We start from the raw sequence: 22,821 nt of genomic DNA, 5'->3' as shown, positions 1-22,821 counted from the left end.
GGGTTCCAAATCATCAGACACCAAAGTAAAAAAAGATTTTAAAAATGTAATAGATTTAAATGTGGTGGAGAGATTACTGCAGTGAATGTTCCACCTAGTAAGTTAAATTGACACACACCAGCTCAAAGTTGAATCTTTACATCCAAAAACTGGAACAAATTTAATATTGTTGTATTGTATCAACACTGATTTATTGCATTTAACCAAGTATGGCATTAAGGAGCCCCAGGAAAATTGGAATCAATGAGAATCAGGAAAAATTCTCTGCTAGTTGCTGTCATACCTGACATAAAGGAAGACAGTTGTGGTTGTTGGAGATCAATCATGTCAGCCCCAGGACATCACTGCAGAGGTTGTTTAGGGTAGTGTCCAAGGCCCAATCACCTTCAATTGCTTCATCAATGACCTTCCCTCCAATATAAAGTTAGAAGTGGAATGTTCACTGATAATTACACAATGGTCAGCACCAGTCATGACTGCTCAGACACTGAAGCAGTCATGTCCGTATGCCACAAAACCAGACCAATTTCCATACTTAGGGCTGACAAGTAGCGAGTAACATTCACACCACACAAATACCAGGTAATGACCATCTCCAACAACAGAGAATCTAACTATCACCCATTGACATTCAAAGGCACAGTGGCTGCAGACTATACTATCTATGGTATGCACTGTAAGCTCACCAAGGCTCCTTCAATAGCACTTCCATGTTATGGGAGAATCTAGTAATAGGGCGCAGAGTTTCAGAATAAGAGTTTCCCATTTAAGAGATGTAATGAGGATTTTCTTCTCTGAAGGTTTTTAATATTTGGAACCCCCGACCACAGAGAACAGTGGACGCCTGGTATTTGAACATATTCAAGGCTACATTAGAGTCATATAGTCATAGAATCATATAGCACAGAAACAGGCCTTTTGCCCAACTTGACAGACTTTTAGTTGACAAGGAAGTAAAGGGTTATGAAGACAGGCAAAAAAGTGGAGTTAAGGCCACAATTTGATCAGCCTTGATTTTATTGAATGGCAGAGCAGGTTCAATGTGCTGAATAACCTACTTTAGCTACCATTTCTTATGTTCTGATATTCACTATTTATAATAGTATGGTTAGAAAAGCAATGTGCAATTGAGAGATTTGTGTCTATGCAACTCAGTTGTATTTGAAAATGATTGCGGCAGCTCATGTTGTTTTAGAAAATGTTATTTACAGTATATGCTTCATGAATAAATGGCAATGGTTGAATTTCTAGTTATATATTAAAAGTGAGAATATGGCTTGCTTTAGACAATTAGTTTGGCAGGTTGCTAGTCTGTTAAGTGTAATGTACAATACTCGCATGTTTGGTACTGTACAATTCTAACATGTAAATCTTTCATCACCATAGGTCCATTGCAATAACATGTTCACAAAGGCAGTGAAGATATTCAGGGAAGTGCAATGTTTTTTCGGCTCAGAACCGGGTAAATGGGAACCGAACCCAGTTACATCTGTTCTGGTTCTAGATGATGTCAATCCAAGTGCTCGCTTTGTCACCGTTCCACTACAACACCGTATGGCAAACGCCATCAAGTGCCAATTCTACTTTGCAGATATATGGATGATGTTCAGCGAAATTTCCTTTCAGTCAGGTACTTGCAAGCTATATCAATGTTTGAAATGTCCTCATGTTCCATTCACAAAATATCGTTCTTATATTTCTTCCCAACTGAGTGCTACTTGTCTTTATAGATTGCACATCCAAAAGATTAGTGATCCCAATTGGTCGTGTAAAATAGCTGCCATCATTCTTCATAACCTGATGTTAAAATAAAGTAACTTTTGACTTAGGCAGATGAACTTAGAGCTTGGATTAATATACATACCTATGATGTTGTAACTTATACAGAGACTTGTTAGAGAGGGGGACAAGACTGGTAGCTTAACATTCCACGATTGAGATGTTTCAGGCAAGATAGAGAGGGATGTAAAAGAGTTGGGGGAGTTGCATTACTGATGAGGGAAAATATCACAGCTGTACAGAGGGAATAAACATTGGAGGGTTCATCCAGTGAGGCCATATGGGTAAAGCTCAGGAATAGGAAGGGTGCAATTACTTTGATGGGATTGGACTACAGGCCTCCCAACAGGCAGCGGGTGGACAGCTTATGGAAAAAGATAAAAGCAACACTGTTGTTATGGTTACGATTAATTCCCCTATAATGAATGGGACTTGTTTAGGCCAGGGGTTTGGGTGAGAAGGAAATTTGTTTGATGAGTCCAGGTCATGTTTTGAATCAATATGTAAATAGCCCAACTAGGGAATAATCATATTAGACCATGTATTGGAGAATGAGCTGAACCAGGTGATCGAAGTTTCAGTGGGGGAGCATTTTGGGAGCAGTGACCATAATTCTGTAAATTTTTCAGTTACTTATGGAATAAGAATAAGGGAAGCCCTCAGGTGAATGTGCTAAACTGGGAAAGGCTAACTACCGCAATGTTAGGCATGAACTGGGGAATGTAGATTAGGAGCAGTTGTTTGAGGGTAAATCCACATCTAGCATGTGGGAGTATTTTAAAGGCCAGTTAAATAGAGTTCAGAACCAGCGTGTTCCTGTGCAAATGAAGGATAAGGATGACAAGATTCAGTTATCTTGGATGACAAGAAATTGAGAGTTTGGTCAAAAAAAAAGGAGGCATACATAGGATTTAGGAAACTGAAGACAGACAGAACCTTTGATGAGTACCAAGATAGCAGGAAAGAACTCAAACAAGGTCTTAGGAGGGCTAAAAGAGGCCATGAAATGTCTTTAACAGACAGAATTAAGGAAAATCCCAAAGCATTTTCTACAAATATAAGGAGCAAGAGGGTAGCTAGGGACAGGTTAGGTCCAATCAGATACAAAGGAGGGAATTTAAGCTTGGAGCCAGAGGAAGTGGGTGAGTTCCTTAAAAAAATACTTTGCATTGGTATTCACAAAGGACAGGGACATGGTGAATGATGAGTCTTGGGAGGGGTATGTGGATGCAATAGGGAATGTCAATATAGAAAAGGAAGGGGTGTTGGTTGTTTTGAAAAGCATTAAGGTAGACAAGTCTCTAGGGCCTGATGGGATCTATCCCAGATGCTGAGGGAGGCAGGTGAGGAAATTGCTGGGGCCTTGTATGAAACTTTCATATCCTCCTTACTCAGAGGAGAAGTTCCAGAGAACTGTAGAATAGCCGACGTTGTTCCTTTGTTTAAATGATTTGGAGGAGAATGAAGATGACCTGGTTAGTAAGTTTGCAGATGATGCATAGATTGGGGGTACTGCGGATAGTGAGGAGAATTGCCAGTGAACACAACAGGATTTAGATAGGCTGGTGACTTGGGCTGCGATAGGGTTAGGGTTAGGGAGAAATGGCACATGGAGTTTAATCCAGATAAATGTGAGCTGATGCATTTTAGAAGATCTATTGCAGGAAGGAAGTATCCAGTAAATGGGAGAATCCTTAGTAGCATCAAGATAGAGGGGTTTAGGCATACAGCTCCACAGTTCCCCAAAAGTGGCAACATGAGTGGATAACGTGGTCAAGAAGGCATATGGTATGCTTGTCTTCATCGGTTGGGACATAGAGTATAAAATTTGGCAAGTCAATTGCAGCTGTATAGAACATTAGTTAGGCCACGTTTGGAACATTGTGTACAGTTGTGGTCACCACTCTACCAGAAGGATATGGAGGCTTTGGAGAGGGTCCAAAAGTGATTTACCAGGATGTTGCCTGGTTTGGAGGCTATTAGCTATGTGGAGAGATTGGACAAACTTGGTTTGTTTTCACTTGAACATCAAAGAATGGGGGTGACTTGACAGAAGTTCACAAAATTATGACAGTCATGGATAGAATAGGGAGTCGGAGACTTATTCCCAGGATATAAATGTCAATTAGTTGGGGAAATAGGTTTAAGGTAAAAGGGGCTAAGTTTAAAAGAGATGTAGCAGGCAAGTTTTTTTACAGAGAAGTGGTGTAAGTGTCTGGAATGCCAGAGGATGTGCTAAGGGTTGGTGCAAAGCAATATTTAAGGGGAACAAGTAGTGAAATCAAGAAAAAGTATGTTGAAACTGTAAGCCAGAAACAGAATTTGTTTTACTGTAAGTCTGACACTACACCTTCAGAGAGAATTAAAGTTAAACTTCAGTTGAACAAAGTGACTTAAAGAAGTAACAGATTTTTGCAGAAAATTGTGGGCAGCTTTGCTTTTAGTTCCTTGTCTGAAAATCTACCATTGCATAAGGTTAGTGCTCACCAAGCATTAAACAGTCACAGGACTGGAAATGTTAACTCTGTTTTTCTCCACAGATGCTGCCAGGCTCGCTGAGTTTCTCCAACAATTTTCGTTTTTGTTGGAATCTGACTCAATTTATATGAACAGTGGCATCATTTGAATGTCCTATTAGGAATTTGAAGATCATACCACTGTAAAGAAGGAATTACACATGGACCCCTAATGCCCCACTTCCAACCTCCCAACACAATATTTGCTCAGAATTTAAATGGTGTGTGAATGAGAAAATAAAGACTCTGAATTTGTCTTTGCTGTCAGCTAAGGTTTAATTAACAATTGTTAGATCTGTTTTTTAAATTTCCTGACAAATCACAGACTAGTGTAGAACAATGGAGGTCATTCAGCCCCTCACCTTCTCTCTGCCTCCTTCAAAGACACCCGATGCTAGGTTCAGTCAAGATGTGGAGGTGCTGGTGTTGGAAAGCTTGTTTTTTCAAATGGACCTGTTGGACTTTAACCTGGTGTTGAGTGATTTCTGACCTAGGTCCAGTCAAGACAGTCGGTTATTATTTTGCACCTCCACCATTAACTGAGACATTGGCTGACAAGTTATTTGGCAGAACTGTATGGATAAGGGTTTCTCTGTAAACTAAGCTGACACCTAACCACCAAAGTGTTTCATCAATGTCATTCAATCTTGCATTTTCCTCATAATTACAACTGTTTGACTGTAGCAGATATTGTTTCATGATCATTTCTAAAGCTTATGCAATTTGTTTTCATCCACTTGTTGGCTCATGGGTAGGTTTTCATGATGGTACCATTGTTTCTTGCTGCAGACACAGCAATGTACAACACTTCTGGGGTTTATCCAACTGTAAAAGTGGACAGCACCACCCACAGTGAAATAGGTAAGAGGCAATCAATTCACCCAGCACTTCAGTAGACATTTGAATAGGGCTTGTGGTTAACAGTGTCCAGTTAATTTTCCAAAAGAATTCTTCCTTTAGAAAAGATTAGTTTTTGTTAACATTGTTATGCTGTAGCTTTTTCAACATTATTGCTGGACAGGTCAGATCCCAGATTGAATTAATACATCACATTTTGTTTGGTTTTATTGTAATGATGTTGCCTTTCACTGAAACACAAGCACATAATGCAGCTGATTTGGTTGTATTAGTAAAATAGAAGTTTATTATACAAAAAATTGAAGATAGAATAAACCGAACTATTTACACATAAGTTTAAAAATTACAAAACACATGGTAAGTTACAATCCCATCAATACCAACAGCACTTTGTTACAGTATTCAAAGACAAAAGAGAATTCCCTTCTCTGTCGCGTAAACTGTTCAACATAGTTGTGGCTTTAATTCCATGTTTTGAGAATCTGACCTTAGAACCTCATTCAAGTGAGCCTTGACTTTCTCAGCTTCAAATAACCTATTAAGAGTTTTAACTAAACACTTCTGGTCTGGAACTTATAAACCAAACTCCTTGCACTGAGATAATCCATTTCTAATAGTTCTAAACCACTTTGCTTTCACTGGAACAACAGTTTTACATACCCAGCTTCAGCTAAAACTCTGTAACTCTGCTGAACTGAAACCCAAAAGCTTTTTCTAAGCTGTTAGTGTTTCCTGTAATGAAAAGAAAAGATCAATCTCTAACCTTCTGAGAGCATAATGCATAACTGTTTATTTTGTTTGCACGTAAAAGCTCTCCATTTTGAAGAACTTCCAATCAGCCTCCAACAGCTATCTCTCTCAGACTGTTTTTATAAAGAAATCACCATGACGACAGAAATATCCACAAGATAATTATTAATCCCTTTAGATACACAGACCAAAACCACATGCCACAAATTCAAATCTAAACTCTAAAATAAATTGTATTGAAATATCAATAAATCACACCTTACAGCAGAACACATAATGCAGAATCTGCATTTGGTACCACCATATAATGACTGCTGTTGGATAGTCTTTCATTGTTTCTTTCTGATTTCATCCAATAATGTCAGCACTTTGAGAAATGTCCCAAATGTCAGGATCTTCCATTGCTGACTGTATTAGGTGCTCATGTCTAGCATATTGTCATGTCAAAGTGATTTGGCTATAGGAGTACTCCTCCCCACTTTATTGCACCATTGTAATAATGTTTCTTGCACTCTAAGAGGTAAAGTCACCATAGTCCCAGAGGACTATAGGACTATTCTCTCATTAGAGAATTTAACCTGAAGGTCACCACACCTCAGGCGAGGGGTGAAGTTGAGAAGGTAGGACTTTCTTGGCCACCTCAGTCAGTATGGGAATTGAACCCGTGCTGTTGCCATCACACTGCGTCACAAACAGTCTGGCTAACTGAGCTATCTGGCTCTATATTTATATGAAATTGGTGTCTATTTGCTTCAGAGGTGCATGCATATTATTTAGGCATGATCAGATGTAGTTTGAAAATATACATACCCTCATTCCATTTTGTGGAATCTAATGTAACAATTCCCATTTTCCCCATTGTATTCTCAGACATCAACCCAACGCACAAAGTGGATGACAGCAACACGAGAATCCTCATTGGCTGCTTAGTGGCTATTATCTTTATCCTGGTCGCCATCATCGTTATCATCCTTTGGCGGCAGTTTTGGCAGAAGATGTTGGAAAAGGTTTTAATATCTCTACTGAAGTTTGTTTTCCCCCCAGCTCTACTTTAGGAGCAGTTAATGGCACCTTATGACCTTTCTACCTGAAATGATGCAAACAGAAAGGCAGGAGTCTATTTGTCAACACAGTAATGAGAAAACAGGAACACACGCAGTGGGCAATTGAAAAATTCTGGAAATGAACAGTGGCTCAGTAAACATGTGAGAAAAATAGGCGAACATTTCTGCTGGAACACTCACCAGCACCTACTATTCCGACCAAGACATCGACCCATGTTGTGGATCCACCTTCCTTGCCCGCTGATGCATTGTGCATTTCCAACATTTTCTGGTTTCCCCATCACCATCCAATGTCAGATAAAAACTGGGCCGTAGAATTTGTGATGACAATTGATTCACGTATTTAGCTACCATTCCACTTGACAGAAGTTCGAGGAACAAGCAAGCCCTTTTATTGTAAAGATAATTGGTGCCTCCTTGTGACTCTGGTTTCAACAATGGTATGACCTGTATGTACATTGTTCTTCCAGAGATTCACAATTCAGACAGAAGCTTGTTCCCAAGTTTCAGCAAGCCTTTTGACTACTGGAGACACTGTGCTATACCAGTCTTCACTGAACTTCCACTACAAGTTGTTATTTATTATTTAGTGGCAACAACACCAAGAGTTAAGCAAGACCTCCTCATTTGCTGAATTTAAGGTGCTGTGTCTGCCACTTAGTATATAGGGTGTTCATGCTTCAACAGTGTGCAGTATCGCTTGTGTCTCTCCTTAAGTGCACAAAGGGTTTGTACCGAGGCCGCAGTAATGGAGAATGGTTTTGCAGGGGCCCTGGCTCATTCAAAGCTGTTAGCAACGCCCAGTCTCACAACAGAAGTTTCAAAGGCAGGATTTGTCACAAGAAACTCATTAGTGACTTCCTGTGTTTTCCATTCCCCGATCCAAAGGACGACTGCTGGTGGATCTTGTTTATGGAGGGTGCTTCATAAGCTGGGGAATAGGTTAGATGAACAGGTCATTGTGGAGTGTAAATGAACTATAGCACAGATTCTTTCAACCAGTTTTTATCAGTCAGCAGTCTGTCTATTTTGAACAACTAAGGAGTGGGAACCTTGAATGATTAGAGCTCACAGTTTTAGGGGTAATGCATTATCATCAGCTGAGGATTGGTTACAACATAGAAGACAGGGAGTTGGGATTAATGGGTCTTTTTCAGTTTGGAAACATAGAACTGATGGAATGTCACCAGGATCCATCCTTAGGCCTACGTTACTTACTGCCTATATCAATGACTTGGAGGCGGGGTAATGCATCCAAATTTGCTGATGATAAAAAATGAGTGGGAGGGCAGATTGTGATGAGGATAAAGGAATCTGCAAAGAGATATAGACAGGTTCAGTGAGTGGACAAAACCTTGGCAGATGGATTTAATGTTGGAAAGTGTGAGGTCATGCACTTTAGTAGGAAACATCAAAGGGCAGACAATTATTTAAATGAAGAGAGACTCCAAAAAAGAATCAAAAAGTTAGACACAGGTGCAGCAAGTTATTAAGAAGGAAAATAGAAATTTGGCCTTTATTGAAAGGCTTTTGAGTTTAAAAATAGAGAAGTCTTAATACAACTGTGCAGGGTGTTGGTGAGGCCGTACCTGCAGTTCTGTATACAGGTTTGGTCCCCAAATTAGCAATAGAAGATATTCAAAAAGATTCATTATGCTAATTCCTGAAATGACGGGGGTGATTTATCAAGAACAGCTAAACAGGTCAGGCTTCTATTCATAAGAGTTCAGAAGAAGGATTTTAGAAAAAGTCCTTATTGAAATGTAGAAGATTCTGAGGGGGCTTAACGGAGTAGATGTTTAAATATCTCCACTAGTGGGGGAATCTGAAACTAAGGGACATAGTTACAGAATAAGGGGGCACTCATTTAAGACTGAGATGCAAAGGAATTTCTTCTCCCAGATGATGGTGAAAATCTGGAATTCTCTACCCTTGAGAGCTGTGGAGGCTAGATCGTAAAATATTTAAAGAGGAAGTAGATAGATATTTGAAATATCAGGGAGTTGAGAACTATGCTGAGCTGGCAGGAAAGAAGAATTGAGGCCTGGGGCAAATGAACGTTGCCCTAACCCACCATCACCCATCTCAACTCTTCCACTATTGCCAAATTATTGAACTACATATCTGACATCCGGTGCAAGAGGGGCAAAAAAATCCACAAAGTATTGGGAAGACTGAAGCAAGTGACTCTGGTCACCGACTGCAAACTCTGTTCCCTCATCACTGATTCTCCTTCCCTGATGCTGAACTAGACAATCCACAATCTCTGCACTATATTTGACCTGGACATGAGTTTTCAACCACATAGTCACTTTGTCAAAATTTTAATCATTTCCAGCTCTGTGACACACCATCTCCTACATTGCATCAATTGTTTTCCTGCTGAAACCCTTATTCATTTCCTTGTTACCTCCAGACCTGATAGTTCTAATCCATTCCTGGCGTCCCTGTTTCTGCCCTCCATGAAATTCCAGTCATACAAAACTCTGCTTCCCTGCCTTAAGTTGCACTCAAATGCCAATCGTACATTGCTCTTGGTTCTCAGAAAAAGAACAATTTGATATTAAAATGCTTATCCATCCATGACCTTGCTCATCCCATGCCCTGTAATTTCCTCCAGCTCCCAATCTACTTAAATATCTGTGCTTTTCCTGATTGGCCTCTTGACCATTCACAATTTTAATCATGCCACCATTGATCCACCCATTCCTTTAGTTGCTGGGCCCCAAATTCTAGAATACCCTCGCTGCACTTCTCTGCCACTCTATCTCACTTTCCTCCTTTGATACTCATTAAATTTATTTCTTTAACCAAGCTTGTGGTCTTCTTACCTAATATCTCCTCATGTGGCTTGGTGTCTTATTTTGTTTTATAAAGGTCCTGAAATGTTGTTTGGAGCATTTAATGTTGTGAAAGATGCTACATAAAATACAAATTGTTGTTGTTAGTTCCACATTCCTCAAATATTCATGTCTGACAAAAGCCTATCAATCTTAATCTTACAACTTTCAGTTGATTTATCCCCATTAGCTGTGTGCTCCAAATCCAAATTTCCACTTTTTGTGTGAAGAAATCCCCAGAGCAACCTCACTCTAATGTTAAGGGTTTTGCTCCTTTGTTCTGGACAGCTCTATCAGAGGAAATGGTTTTGTGATATCTACACTATCGACTCCTATAATTATCTCAAGCACTTCATAACAAAATCCCTTTAGTTGCTTAAAGTCAAGAACACACAGGCATCAGTGACAGCTTCCACACCAATTCACAGAATATATGGACTGTTCATTCAGATAGGATGTGGAGACAGTTGGTATTTACACAAATTTCATGGACAACGGCTTCTGTTTTAGGCTTCACGTCGAATTCTGGATGATGAGCTCACAGTGAGCCTCTCGCTGCAGAGTGAGACAATCATGATAAACAACAAGTCCTCTCCGCCCAGCGAACAAGAATCCAATTCCACATACGACCGGATATTTCCACTTGGACCTGATTACCAGGAGCCATCTAAGCTCCTCCGCAAGCTGCCAGAATTTTCCCTGAGTTGGGATGAGCCAGGTGAGGATATTGAAAGTGACATAAGCTGCTCAATTCATTAATAGTTTCAGCAAATTGTTTGATATTTAGATAATAGTTTGAGCTTTTTGTTCTGCTGTTTGACTGCGTGTGTGAGGGTTTCTCTGGATTATCCAGCCAGGTTTCTCCTTTACATGTTTCTATGATGGCATGCCTGAGGTCTGGAACTCATCAAAAGAAAGCCGTCACTATCATGGTTTGAGGGCATTCCCCCGGTATCTGGTTTTTATTTCTGTCAGTATTTTTCCCAGTGATTTATGATCTAGACAAGACAAAAATGTATTCACCATTAAAATAAGAACAGTGCTAGTGATCTGAAACAAAATACAATGTTGGGACTACACAACTTCCCTGATAAGAGAAAGAAGAGTTAAATAGCTGTGAATACCATAATATAGTGATTATATTATTTGATGACTCGTCAAGAGATGAGTTAAAATCCCATCTCTGGAGTGAATATTTTCTAATCAACCTGTACAGAGATGTTATTACATACCTCTGAGGCAGGTGGACTTCAACCCAGTCCTCCCAGCTCAGAGATCAGAATACTACCACTGTGACACAACAATTGTAATTGGAGTATTTAAGTTCAGTTAATTAAATGAACCTGGAATGAAAAGCTGATATCAATGGTGTAACTACGGGCAGTCATTAAAACCCAATTAATTCTCTAATGTGCTTTAGGGAAGGAAATCTGCCATCCTCACCTGGTCTGGTTTACATGATCCTCCAGATCCACAGCAGTGTGATTGTTTCCTTGACTGCTATCCACTCAGTTGTCATTACTACTTTCTCAAGAGCAACTATGGATAAACAATAAATCCTGGCCTAGCAATTTCCATACCTTATGATTGAATCAAAAAGAAACTTGAGAAAAAGACAACAAGGTGCAGGGCTGGATGAACACAGCAGGCCAAGCAGCATCATAGGAGCAGAGAGGCTGACGTTTCGGGCCTAGACTTATCTGCTTTCCGGAGGCACAACTCTCTCCGTGACTCCCTTGTCCGCTCCACACTCCCCTCCAGCTCCACCACACCCGGCACTTTTCCCTGCAACCGCAGGAAGTGCTACACCTGCCCCCATACCTCCTCCCTCACCCCCATCCCAGGCCCCAAGAAGACTTTCCACATCAAGCAGATGTTCACCTGCACATCTGCCAATGTGGTATACTGCATCCGCTGTACCCGGTGTGGCTTCCTCTACATCGGGGAAACCAAGCGGAGGCTCGGGGACCGCTTTGCAGAACACCTACGCTCGGTTCGCAATAAACAACTGCACCTCCCAGTCGCGAACCATTTCAACTCCCCCTCCCATTCCTCAGACGACATGTCCATCCTGGGCCTCCTGCAGTGCCACAACGATGCCACCCGAAGGTTGCAGGAACAGCAACTCATATTCCGCTTGGGAACCCTGCAGCCCAATGGTATCAATGTGGATTTCACAAGTTTCAAAATCTCCCCTCCCCCTACCGCATCCCAAAACCAGTCCAGCTCGTCCCTGCCTCCCTAACCTGTTCTTCCTCCCACCTATCCCCTCCTCCCACCTCAAGCCGCACCTCCATCTCCTACCGACCAACCTCATCCCACTCCCTTGACCTGTCCGTCTCCCTGGACTGACCTATCCCCTTCCTAACTCCCTACCTACACTCACCTTTACTGGCTCCATCCCCGCCTCTTCGACCTGTTTGTTTCCTCTCCACCTATCCTCTCCTCTATCCCTCTTCTATCCGCCTCCCACTCTCTCCCTATTTATTTCGGAACCCCCTTCCCCTCCCCCTTTTCTGATGAAGGGTCTAGGCCCGAAACGTCAGCCTCTCTGCTCCTATGATGCTGCTTGGCCTGCTGTGTTCATCCAGCCCTGCACCTTGTTGTCTCGGATTCTCCAGCATCTGCAGTTCCTACTATCTCTTGAGAAAAAGACTCTCCACTTCGTTATTGATGAACAAATTTTTTCAATGAAAAACTTCATTTCGTTTGCAGATCTTTGTGGTGTGCATCAGTTTATTAAGAAGGGACAGAAGCTTCTGGAAAACGGGTTAACAATTTTTCTGTTATTTTTAATCAAAAGTGCTACGTGTCATTTTAATGATGATGATGCCACACCCCCCACCCAGTGATATGGTGATTTATCTCAATAACAAGTTATATTAATTTAGTACTTTTAATGTAATTAAACAGTATAAAACAAGGCCACAAAAAGAGATGTAAAGTTACTTGAAGGAGGGGAGTGAGGTGGAGAGGAGGGAAGGTTTACAGGGGGAATTCCAGAAGGTATGGCCACCAGTGGTAGGGTGATTAAAATTGGGGATGCCGAAGAGGCCAGAATTAGAAAAGTGAAGATATCTTAGAGGGTTGTGGAGCTGGAGGAGATTACAGAGGTAGGGGAGGGATGAAGCTATGGAGGGATTTGAAAACATGGATAAGTATTTTAAAATCAAGACTGAGATTAGGCGCGAGCCAGTATGTTACCAAGCAATCAGAAAATAGTTGGCATGCACATGTACACTGTAAGCTGTATCTCCAAGGGACCTATTTCAGATAGGACTTTCTTTTCATTATTTCTTACCTTAAGCATTGAAATGAAATCTGTATTGCAGAGGGATTGAGTAAAATGTTTTTTACCTCCTCAGGGTGTAGCAGTGACTATGCAAAACCACTTGGAGCACCGCAAGATAATGTGCCACACTATGCAGAGGCTGATATTGTGAACCTGCAGGGTGTCACTGGAAGTAACACTTATTCTGTACCTGCCGTCACCATGGATTTACTGTCTGGTAAAGATATAGCTGTGGAGGAGTTCCCACGCAAACTGCTGACACTTAAAGAGAAGCTCGGAGAGGGACAGTTTGGGGAGGTTAGTACCCCATTTAAGCTAGTGTTAACCATTAAACTGGAGCATAAAGAAGCAGGACATTTAGCCCCTTGGACCTGCTCAAATGGATACCAGTTTCTCTGTACTGTGACTCAAATATCCTGCGTATACTCTATTTCCCTGATACCCACTGTCAAACGAACATCCATCTATCACAGTTTCACGAGTTTCACGATTTCACAAAACAATCTAATTTAATGCTATCCCCTGAGGCACACTCAGTGGCAGGGTGGGGCGGGAACAGTTATAATGATACAAGTACTGTAGATATCAACAAGGACATAATGTGTGATACCGATATTTTTATAGTGTGTTTGTTGGCAATAGTTTGGATACCACAGCATGAACCATACTCTCAATGTCAAAATCTATCAGCTGTCTTGGTGTAAATTTGTAAGCTTCAAATTCGGATCTGTTTAGGTTCATCTTTGCGAAGCAGAAGGGATGCAAGAATTCATGGACAAGGAGTTTCCATTTGATATTTGTGTCAATCAGCCAGTGTTGGTTGCGGTAAAAATGCTACGGTCTGATGCTAACAAAAATGCTAGGTGAGTGCTGCTTCACTCCAAAATCTTTTCCAGGGACCCTGCTGGGATTTCACCACCACCACCAAAATTATAACCGTATTGTCCTTTTGTACCAATTTGCAAACATTTTTCTTCAGGTCACAAATGAAATTCTTAGTTATGCTTGGCTAAGAATGAGGATCTTTTGGAAAAGACTCACTTAAAAAATTGTTTTCCTGAATTCTATATTCTACTGCCCTAACTCTTTTGTATCCAAGAGAGGTTGGTAAATACTGCAGGAACCTTTCCATGCCAGCAAACGTTACCTTTTATTTAGAATAGCTGCCCTGCAATGCCGCCATTTCATTTTGCTTTGAGGGCCCCAGTTGAATTAAATCCATCTGTACAGCCCAAGAGATTCAATTTGCCAGGGCACTGGTTGCCAGCATGGTTTAAGTGAAGCCATTCCCACTGGAACAGCTGCCTTCCACCCCTGTACTGGTTACAGTGCCCCATGAAATGAAACCCATTTCACCCAACGCAATCTTCGAGCTGTGTATTTACTTCCTTCACTTTATTTACACCGTTACCAGTCTGTTCGTGGCTTAAGCCCAGAGATTATTATGTTGAAGTTCCTACCTTTTAATTTAGCTCCTGACTGTTCGAATTCTTTGTAAATTGTAACTTATTTTAAAATAAAACACTAGAATCGATCTTATACTAGACAAGATGAGCACTTTTTTTTAGGAAAAGAGTCCAGAAATGTCTAGAGACCCAAATGCAAGCTGACAACCTTACTTTTACTTCAAGACTAGAAATATTCATCAATCCTACTCACCAATCAGCTGCTTTTCCTGCACTACCATCACATTGTGGTTTGTGATGCTGGTCTCACTGCAGGTCAGCCTCTCAATCCACATCTTTCATTACCCTCCTGCTCTCCTCTCACTCTGGAGTCTTTACTTCTCGCAATAAACCTTACTTAGAACACCTCTTTACCCCTCTGCACTGAATTCCCACTATCAGCTAAATTCTTAGATGTTGAAACACAGAAAATAGGAGCAGGAATAGGCCATTTTGCCCTCTGAGCCCACTCCACCATTAATTATGATCATGGCTGATCATCCAACTCAGTGGCCTCGTCCCGCTTTTCCCCCATACCTTTTGGTCACTTTAGCCCCCATATGTTATATCAAACTCCCTCTGGAACTTGTACAATGTTTGGTCCTCGACTGCTTTCTGTGGTCGTGAATTCCACAGGCTTATTTCTTTCTGAGTGAAGAGATCACTTAATCTTTGTCTCACTCAGTGGTAGTCTCCATTCAAACTTACCAATTGCCCTTGCTGACCATACAGTGAAATAATTCTAAGTGTGCTAAGATTTATGACAACAACCAACTTAGACCCCTTCTGAAAAAGAGTCACTCGACCCAAAAGGTTAACTCGGATTTTGCTCCACAGATGCTGCCAGACATGCTGACCTTTAAGGTTTTGGAGTAGATTTGTAGCTCGGGTTGTGGGTGTTGTGGTTGGTTGGCTCGCCGAGCTGGTTTGTTGTTCTGCAGACGTTTCATTACCCTGCTGGGTAACATCATCAGTGCAGCCTCCGCAGAGGTTTCATTACCCTACACTGATGATGTTACCCAGCATGGTAATGAAACGTCTGTGGAACAACAAACCAGTTCCGCGAGCCAACCAACCTCAATGCTGAGCTTTTCCAGCAATTTCAATTTTTGTCTCTGATTCACAGCATTTGCAGTTCTTTTAGTTTTTAACCAATTTAGATTGTCAGTCAGACTCGCACTTGCACTTACTGATAGTTACAAAAATTAATCTACAGGGCCCTGATCTTTAAATTAGAGAAAGTATGTGTACATATACTATCTCTAATTTAACTGAACAAAATAGGTGATAACTGTTGTTTGGTTCATTTATCAGGCATCAAAGCCTTGGCCAATCAAAGTTAACCTGCCTTGTTTAAACTTAAATAAAGCTTGACAGTTAACTGTCAATTGTCATCAAACTGGTACACTCTCCATGCCAATTCCTTCACCAATCACAGTCCACTTGCCAAATTATATCTTGAAAAATATGTTAAATAATGAGTACTGTTTCTGTACAATATAAAATGCTATTGCACTTTACATTGGAATTCTTGCAAATGTCCAGTCAAGTTCAAAATGAAAACTGTATCCTTTTACAAGAATATTCAGATTCTGTACTATGAAACAACTAAGCAATAGTGAATACCTTCTCATCAATTGTACACCATTAATGTAGAGAAAACATCTGAGGCACTTCACAAAGACATGATGGAAAATAGGAGAAAAAGTTGTGAGGCAAGACCAAATGTTTGGTGGAAGTGATGGGTTTTAAGAAGCAGCTTAAGGGAGGAGAGTGTGATGGTGTGAGAGAATTCAGGAGGGAATTCTAAACCGTGGCACGTGGCAGCTAAAAATAATTGACCACCAATGATTGGAAAGAAAAGAGGAGCATGGATGTGATGCAGAATGTTGAGAAAGTAAGAGCTGGGAATTGAGTGGGAGTTGACAAGGATTGCAAAGACTAAATGAGATTAACTAGAGGAGAAATCATGAAGTAATATTATCAGTAACTAAAAACGTTTCAATGTTGTAAGTTCATTTAATCACTTCTCAAAGTAAAAAGGGAATAATCTGTATTTTCCCTTAGAAGATTTAAATTACCAAGAATGTTTTCGTAACTTCTATCTACTGGCTTTAAAAATTAACTCAAATAAAACATTGCTTTTGCAAACATGAAATTCAATTCATCACTTGTTCTCTGGGTTGTTAGCTGTGAATTTTCCATTCCAATATTCGAATAATTTTGAGGTTTCATTCTGTTGCAGTTTTCTGCAGTTCCTGCATTCAAGGCCTTCGGAGTAATTTTCAACCTCTGCTAACTAGTCAGAGCTGATCATTCTCCCAGGCTAAAATCCAATGGTATGATATTTAGCTTTGTTCTGGAAAAGATGAGTGATCAGGTTATCCACAAAATTATCGTCCAGGCAGCAAAATTGACAATGACTCTCAGTGAAGCCCTAACTGATGGCTAGTACCATTGGCAGAAACTATCTGCTACATCAACAGCAACAACCTTTAACTAGTAGAATGTCCCAGGCAACTCCCAACAAGTTTATTAAAGAAAATGTGATGCTAAACAGTATAAGGAGATATTAGAACTGGTGACAAAAAAAGTTCAGTTCAGAATGTGGATTTTAGGAAGCATCTTAAAAAAATATGAGAGAGAGGAATTCCACACATTATAAATACCTCAAATGACTATTACTCCCGGACAGCCTGAGCAATGAGCTGTCAACATGTTGTACAACAGTGGAACCATCACAAGCAAGGATATACAATACAATACAGCACAGGAACAGGCCCTTCAGCCCACCAAGTTAGCACCAATTCCTAATCCTTATTTAGACCCACTACTTATTGCCCACATGCAGTATCTATCCCTCCATTCATCTCACGTTCATGTGTCTGTCAACATATGCCTTAATTATTGCTAATGCGCTTACTTCCACCCACTCCACCAGTGCATTTCAGGCACCCACTGCACTCTGTGTGAAAAATTTTCCTTGCACTTCTCCCCTAAACTTTCCCCCTTTCACCTTGAACCTGTGCTCTCTTGTAGTTGATCTTGCCACCCTGGGAAAAAGCCTCTGCTATCCACTATATCTATTCCTCTCATAATTTTGTAGACCTCTATCAGGTCACTCCCCAGCCTCCATCTTTCCAGTGAAAACAATCCGAGTTTATCCAACCTCTCCATATAACTAAAACCCTCCAGACTGCGCAATGTCCTAGTAAACCTTCTGTGCACCCTCTCCAAAGCATCTATGTCTTCTGGTATAACAAGGTGTAGAGCTGGATGAACACAGCAGGCCAAGCAGCATCAGAGGAGCAGGAAGGCTGACGTTTCGGGCCTAGACCCTTCTTCAGAAATGGGGGAGGGGAAGGGGGTTCTGAAATAAATAGGAAGAGAGGGAGAGGCGGATAGAAGGTGGATAGAGGAGAAGATAGGTGGAGAGGAGACAGACAGGTCAAAGAGGCGGGGATGGAGCCAGTAAAGGTGAGTGTAGGTGGGGAGTTAGGGAGGAGAAAGGTCAGTCCAGGGAGGACGGACAGATCAAGGGGGCGGGATGAGGTTGGCAGGTAGGAGATGGGGGTGGGGTTTAAGGTGGGAAGAGGGGATAGGTGGGGGCAAGGACAGGTTAAGGAGGCGGGGACGAACTGGGCTGGTTTTGGGATGTGGTAGGGGGAGGGGTGGGGGGGGTGTTGGGTCTTCTGGTAGTGTGGCTACCAGAACTGCATGCAGAATTCCATATAGCCTAACTAAAGTTTTGTATAGCTGTAACATAATTTGAGAACTTTTATATTCGATGCCCTGGCCGATGAAGACAAGCGTGTTGTGAAATAACTCCACAGAAGCTGGTATCCCATCAGCAAGTTTCCCTTTATTTACACGTGGAGAGTCCTTGACACTGATCCAGCTTCCTCAGAGCCAGCTCTCAGAATGTACAGAACCTCTGACGCTCCTGTTTATATCGGTCAGCCAGGGCTCCCTGATTGGACCAGAATAACCGCCCCAATCAGGGAACTCCCTGATTGACCTGGTTGACAATCTCAATATGATGTATGCCTTCTTCTTCAGCTGTTGGTATCATACGTTCACCTTACAAGAATTATTGGGTCTTCTTTCCCCAAACTCTTCAGACACTACTGCGAAATGAACAACCTCTTCTAATACCCTGACCAAAGTCAGCTAATTCAGCACACATCAGGTATTGAATATTCCTATTCTGTATAATTGAGAGGTGGTGACTCAGCCAGAGGCCAGTAAATCCTTCTCTGCATGTCATTTGTCATCCAGCATAAAAGATGTTTTATTAAATTTCCAATCGTATTTAACCTTCTATAGAAATGACTTCCTGAAAGAAATCAAGATCATGTCACGGCTGAAAGATCCAAACATTATCCGGTTGTTGGCAGTCTGTATCAGAGATGACCCCCTCTGTATGATCACAGAATACATGGAAAATGGGGATCTTAATCAGTTCTTAACACGCCACGAACCAGAAAGTGCGGAGCCTATGGCAAGCAATGCACCCATTGTAAGGTGAGGCACCTATAAGCAGTTGTTTAATGTCACTTTCATGCTAGCCATGTGATGTTGTAGCAATACAGTGTGACTAATATATCTGAACAGCACAGGTAGGTCTTAAAGTTAAAACTGGGCTCATTCAAATGTGAGTAGTTCAAGTGACAGAAACCTTTTCTAAATAAGCACATGTATAGAGTTAATATGTTCTTATTAATATCAAAATATATCCTCAAAGCTCAGATTGCTTCATTGAGCTGAAAAAGGGGGCTAATAATATTAACAAATTAAATTTGTTTCTATCTCAGTGGGGGACAATGCATAAAAGCCATTACATGACATGTTTACTAGAATATTCAGCAGCTGGTATCATTTTGTTTTTCTTTTGTCAAACTTATTGAGTAGCAGTAACTAATTTCCTGGGCCTCTGAAATCAAATTCTGCAGGCTTCTTTTTACATTTTTATACTTCCTTTGTTCTGAAAATTTAATTTAGAAAGTAGTCTGTCAGTCTTGGCTTGGTTGGTAGCTGTCTTGCCTCCAAGTCACAAAAGTGGGCTCAAATCCCAGTCCAGGATTTTGGGTACAATAGTGAAGGCTGATTCTCCAGTGCAATGCTGAGGGAGTGAGCCATCTTTCAGATGAGTTGCTAATCTAAGATCCTGTATGGTCTGTCAGGTAAACATACAAGATCCTGTACTAAACAAACAAGAACAGGGTTGTTCTCTTCAGTTCCCTGATCAACATATCACGCAATTGACGCCATAAAGACAAATAATATATTCATTATCACCTTGCTGTTTGTAGGAACTTGCTGTGTGCAAATTGCATATTGTGTTTCCTACATTAAAACAATGACTGCACTTCAAAAGTACTCCATTGGCTGTGAAGTGTTTTGGAACATCCAGTGGTCATGAAAGGCGTTATATAAATGCAAGTCTTTCATTTCTATTTTTACATCTGCTTTTCATATCCGTTCTTGACATATGAAATTTTCAAATGCCTTGAAAACATAATCTCTTTTTACTTCCCTCTTTTTTAAATCTCAGCTATGCCAATCTCATATTGATGGCCATGCAGATAGCTTCTGGCATGAAATACCTTTCCTCCCTCAAATTTGTTCACCGTGACCTTGCCACGCGGAACTGTCTAGTGGGTAAGAATTACACAATCAAGATTGCAGACTTTGGTATGAGCCGGAACCTGTACAGTGGAGATTACTATCGAATCCAGGGGCGAGCTGTACTTCCGATTCGTTGGATGTCCTGGGAGAGCATTCTATTGGTGAGCACCTCAGGCTGCAGTCTAACTCACAGGCAGAAGATTGAAGTCCTTTGTTGTGCATTTATGTCAAATTCAGCAGTGTGCCAGTGTCTTGCACTAGCACTTCCTGAACCTGTTTCATTACACAGAATACATACCATTCACAGCACCCAGAGAAGATTTACTAGACTAATACCTAGAAAGAGCAGATTGCGTTGTCAGGAAAGGCTAGAGGCTACACCTGTATCCTCTAGAGTTTTAGAGTCAGAGGTAACTTAATTGAAACATATAGATCGCTGAGGGGACTTGACAGGGTGGATGTTGAAAGGATGTTTCCTGTTGTGAGAGAATCTAGAACTACGGGTCATAGTTTAAAAAAAAGAGCGTTGCCCATTTAAGGTAGAGATAAAGAAACAGTTTTTCTTCTCAGAGGGTTGTGAGTTTTTTGAATTCCTTTCCTCAGAAAGAAGTGAATGCAGAATCTCTAAGTACTTTTAAGGCAAAGATAGATAGATTTTGATAACCAAGGGTCTGAAAGGTTATCAGGGACATGCGGGAATGTGAGTTGAGGTTAAAATAGATCTTATTGAATGGCAGAGCAGGCTCGAAGAGCCCAATGGCCTACCTTTGTTACTTACTCACATGTTCACCCCAACAAGGGATTCGGCACAATAGTTCATGCCAGTGTTTATGCTTCCCATGAGCCTCCTACATTATCTGAGCCCATCAGCTCAAGAGGAATAGGTTAAATTGAAATGAAAGCAAAAGGCATAGACTATTCAGCAAATGAGTGAGAAAAGGGAAAATGAAGAGGTGCCAAAGAAGTTAAGAAAAAGCAGTTAGGAAATCAATGCAAAACTACAATTTAAACAATTTAGGAATACACAAAGATGTATTCTATAGCTGCATAAATAACAAAACAAAAACCTAGATAGAATAGGGCCAATACAGGGTACGCATAATTAACTCAAAAGATCATGAAATGGCTGAAATAGCAAATAATTACTTTGCCTTTGTATTTACCAGGAGACTAACAAGGGCCTGATTTTTAAAAAATTTGTTCATGGGATGTGAGTGTTCCTGGCAAAGCCAGCATTTATTGTCTATCATAAATTATACTTGAGAAGGTGATAATGAACTGCTTTCTTGAACCAATGAATATAGAGTGTAGGTACACTCTTGATGTTATTAGGAAGGGTGTTCCAGGATTTTGATCCAGTGGCTATAAAGGACTGGCAATTTAATTTCAAAATATTTGAAACAGGAGAGGCAAAAAAGATATTTATAAAAATGTAAGAAAGAAAATGAGAGGCAAATAGATAAGCGAATGAAACTTAGAGAAGATAAAAGCCATTAGCAATAAATGATTGGCTTGTATAGAGTCATAGAGTCATACAACACGGAAACAGACCCTTCAGTCCAACTAGTCCATGCCGAATATAATCCCAAACTAAACTAGTCGCAGCTACCCGCTCCTGGCCCATATCCTTCCAAACCTTGTGATTGAATGCAACTTACAATAGGCAGAAACATGGTCAATAATGTCTGGTGGAATATTTGGTCATTAATCCGATTACTGCAACTCACAACCAAATCTCAGACCATTTACCAATTCTCTTTTATTTTTATCCTCAGTCACTGTTTCTCTTTCAGCCAGTTCATTGTTGCTGATGCATTTTTCTTTTGCCTGTTTCCCATTTAGGGCAAGTTTACTACAGCAAGCGATGTATGGGCTTTTGGAGTGACCTTATGGGAGTCCTTGACCTTCTGCCGAGAACAGCCCTACTCCCAACTGTCAGATGAGCAAGTCATTGAAAATACTGGCGAGTTCTTCAGAGATCAGGGCCGACAAGTAAGCTTGGGAAGAATCTTTCAAAACCAACCATGTTCAAATATGTTTTATTTCCTCTTATTTAGTATGTCTGAATATTGTGTGACTGCTTTGATGACAGTCATGTCAAATGACTGGATATGCAGATTTCAACTTTATGCTCAGCCCTTTACATTCCTATTCAATAATGTACCCACAAAGATACTAACTTGAAACTGAAGCTTCATATGAAATATGGAATGTCTAGTGATGCAGTTGTCTAGCGAGTCATGGCTGAGTAGTCAGTTTGATTTATGTATTAATGTTCTCGAGTGAGACTCATAATCGTACTATGTTTACAGCACTAAAGAAGACCATTCGGCCCAATGTATCCATGCTGACTTTTAGCAAGAGCAACCTTTCAGCTGAAACAAAATGCTATCAGCTGAGTTAAGTAGACACTCAAACAGAAAAACATTAGGGGTGTGATTACGATCAAACAAGTAATTGCAAACCCATTTAAATGAATAAAACTATTTGTTTCTGGGATAAGGTGACATATTTCTAAGTGGTTATGTTGTTAAATCAAAATGTGTGAGCTGCATGCTCCTGTCACAGTCACTCACACTTGCTCACTTTCTCATACTGATGTACACACACACACACACACACACACACACACACACACACACACACACA

At 40.7% G+C, this 22,821-nt stretch overlaps 1 protein-coding gene across 7 annotated transcripts in view; it reads left to right on the top strand.

Moving 5' to 3' along the window:
* The window catches only part of ddr2a (discoidin domain receptor tyrosine kinase 2a), a 148,705-nt gene that overhangs the window by 123,256 nt on the left and 2,628 nt on the right, over positions 1-22,821 (top strand). For all 7 annotated transcript variants that reach the window (XM_048601872.1, XM_048601868.1, XM_048601870.1 and 4 more), the window contains 9 exons: positions 1,387-1,630; positions 5,085-5,156; positions 6,774-6,910; positions 10,318-10,525; positions 13,173-13,396; positions 13,835-13,962; positions 18,871-19,068; positions 20,099-20,333; positions 22,015-22,164. In XM_048601872.1, the coding sequence (XP_048457829.1) occupies positions 1,387-1,630; positions 5,085-5,156; positions 6,774-6,910; positions 10,318-10,525; positions 13,173-13,396; positions 13,835-13,962; positions 18,871-19,068; positions 20,099-20,333; positions 22,015-22,164 (1,596 nt within the window). The remainder of the gene's footprint in view (positions 1-1,386; positions 1,631-5,084; positions 5,157-6,773; positions 6,911-10,317; positions 10,526-13,172; positions 13,397-13,834; positions 13,963-18,870; positions 19,069-20,098; positions 20,334-22,014; positions 22,165-22,821) is intronic.

Source organism: Rhincodon typus, chromosome 10 (genome assembly GCF_021869965.1).
Source record: "Rhincodon typus isolate 14 chromosome 10, sRhiTyp1.1, whole genome shotgun sequence".
Lineage (NCBI taxonomy): Eukaryota > Metazoa > Chordata > Chondrichthyes > Orectolobiformes > Rhincodontidae > Rhincodon > Rhincodon typus.
Note: the sequence above shows the minus strand (reverse complement) of the source record. Positions and strands in the feature narration are given on the sequence as shown.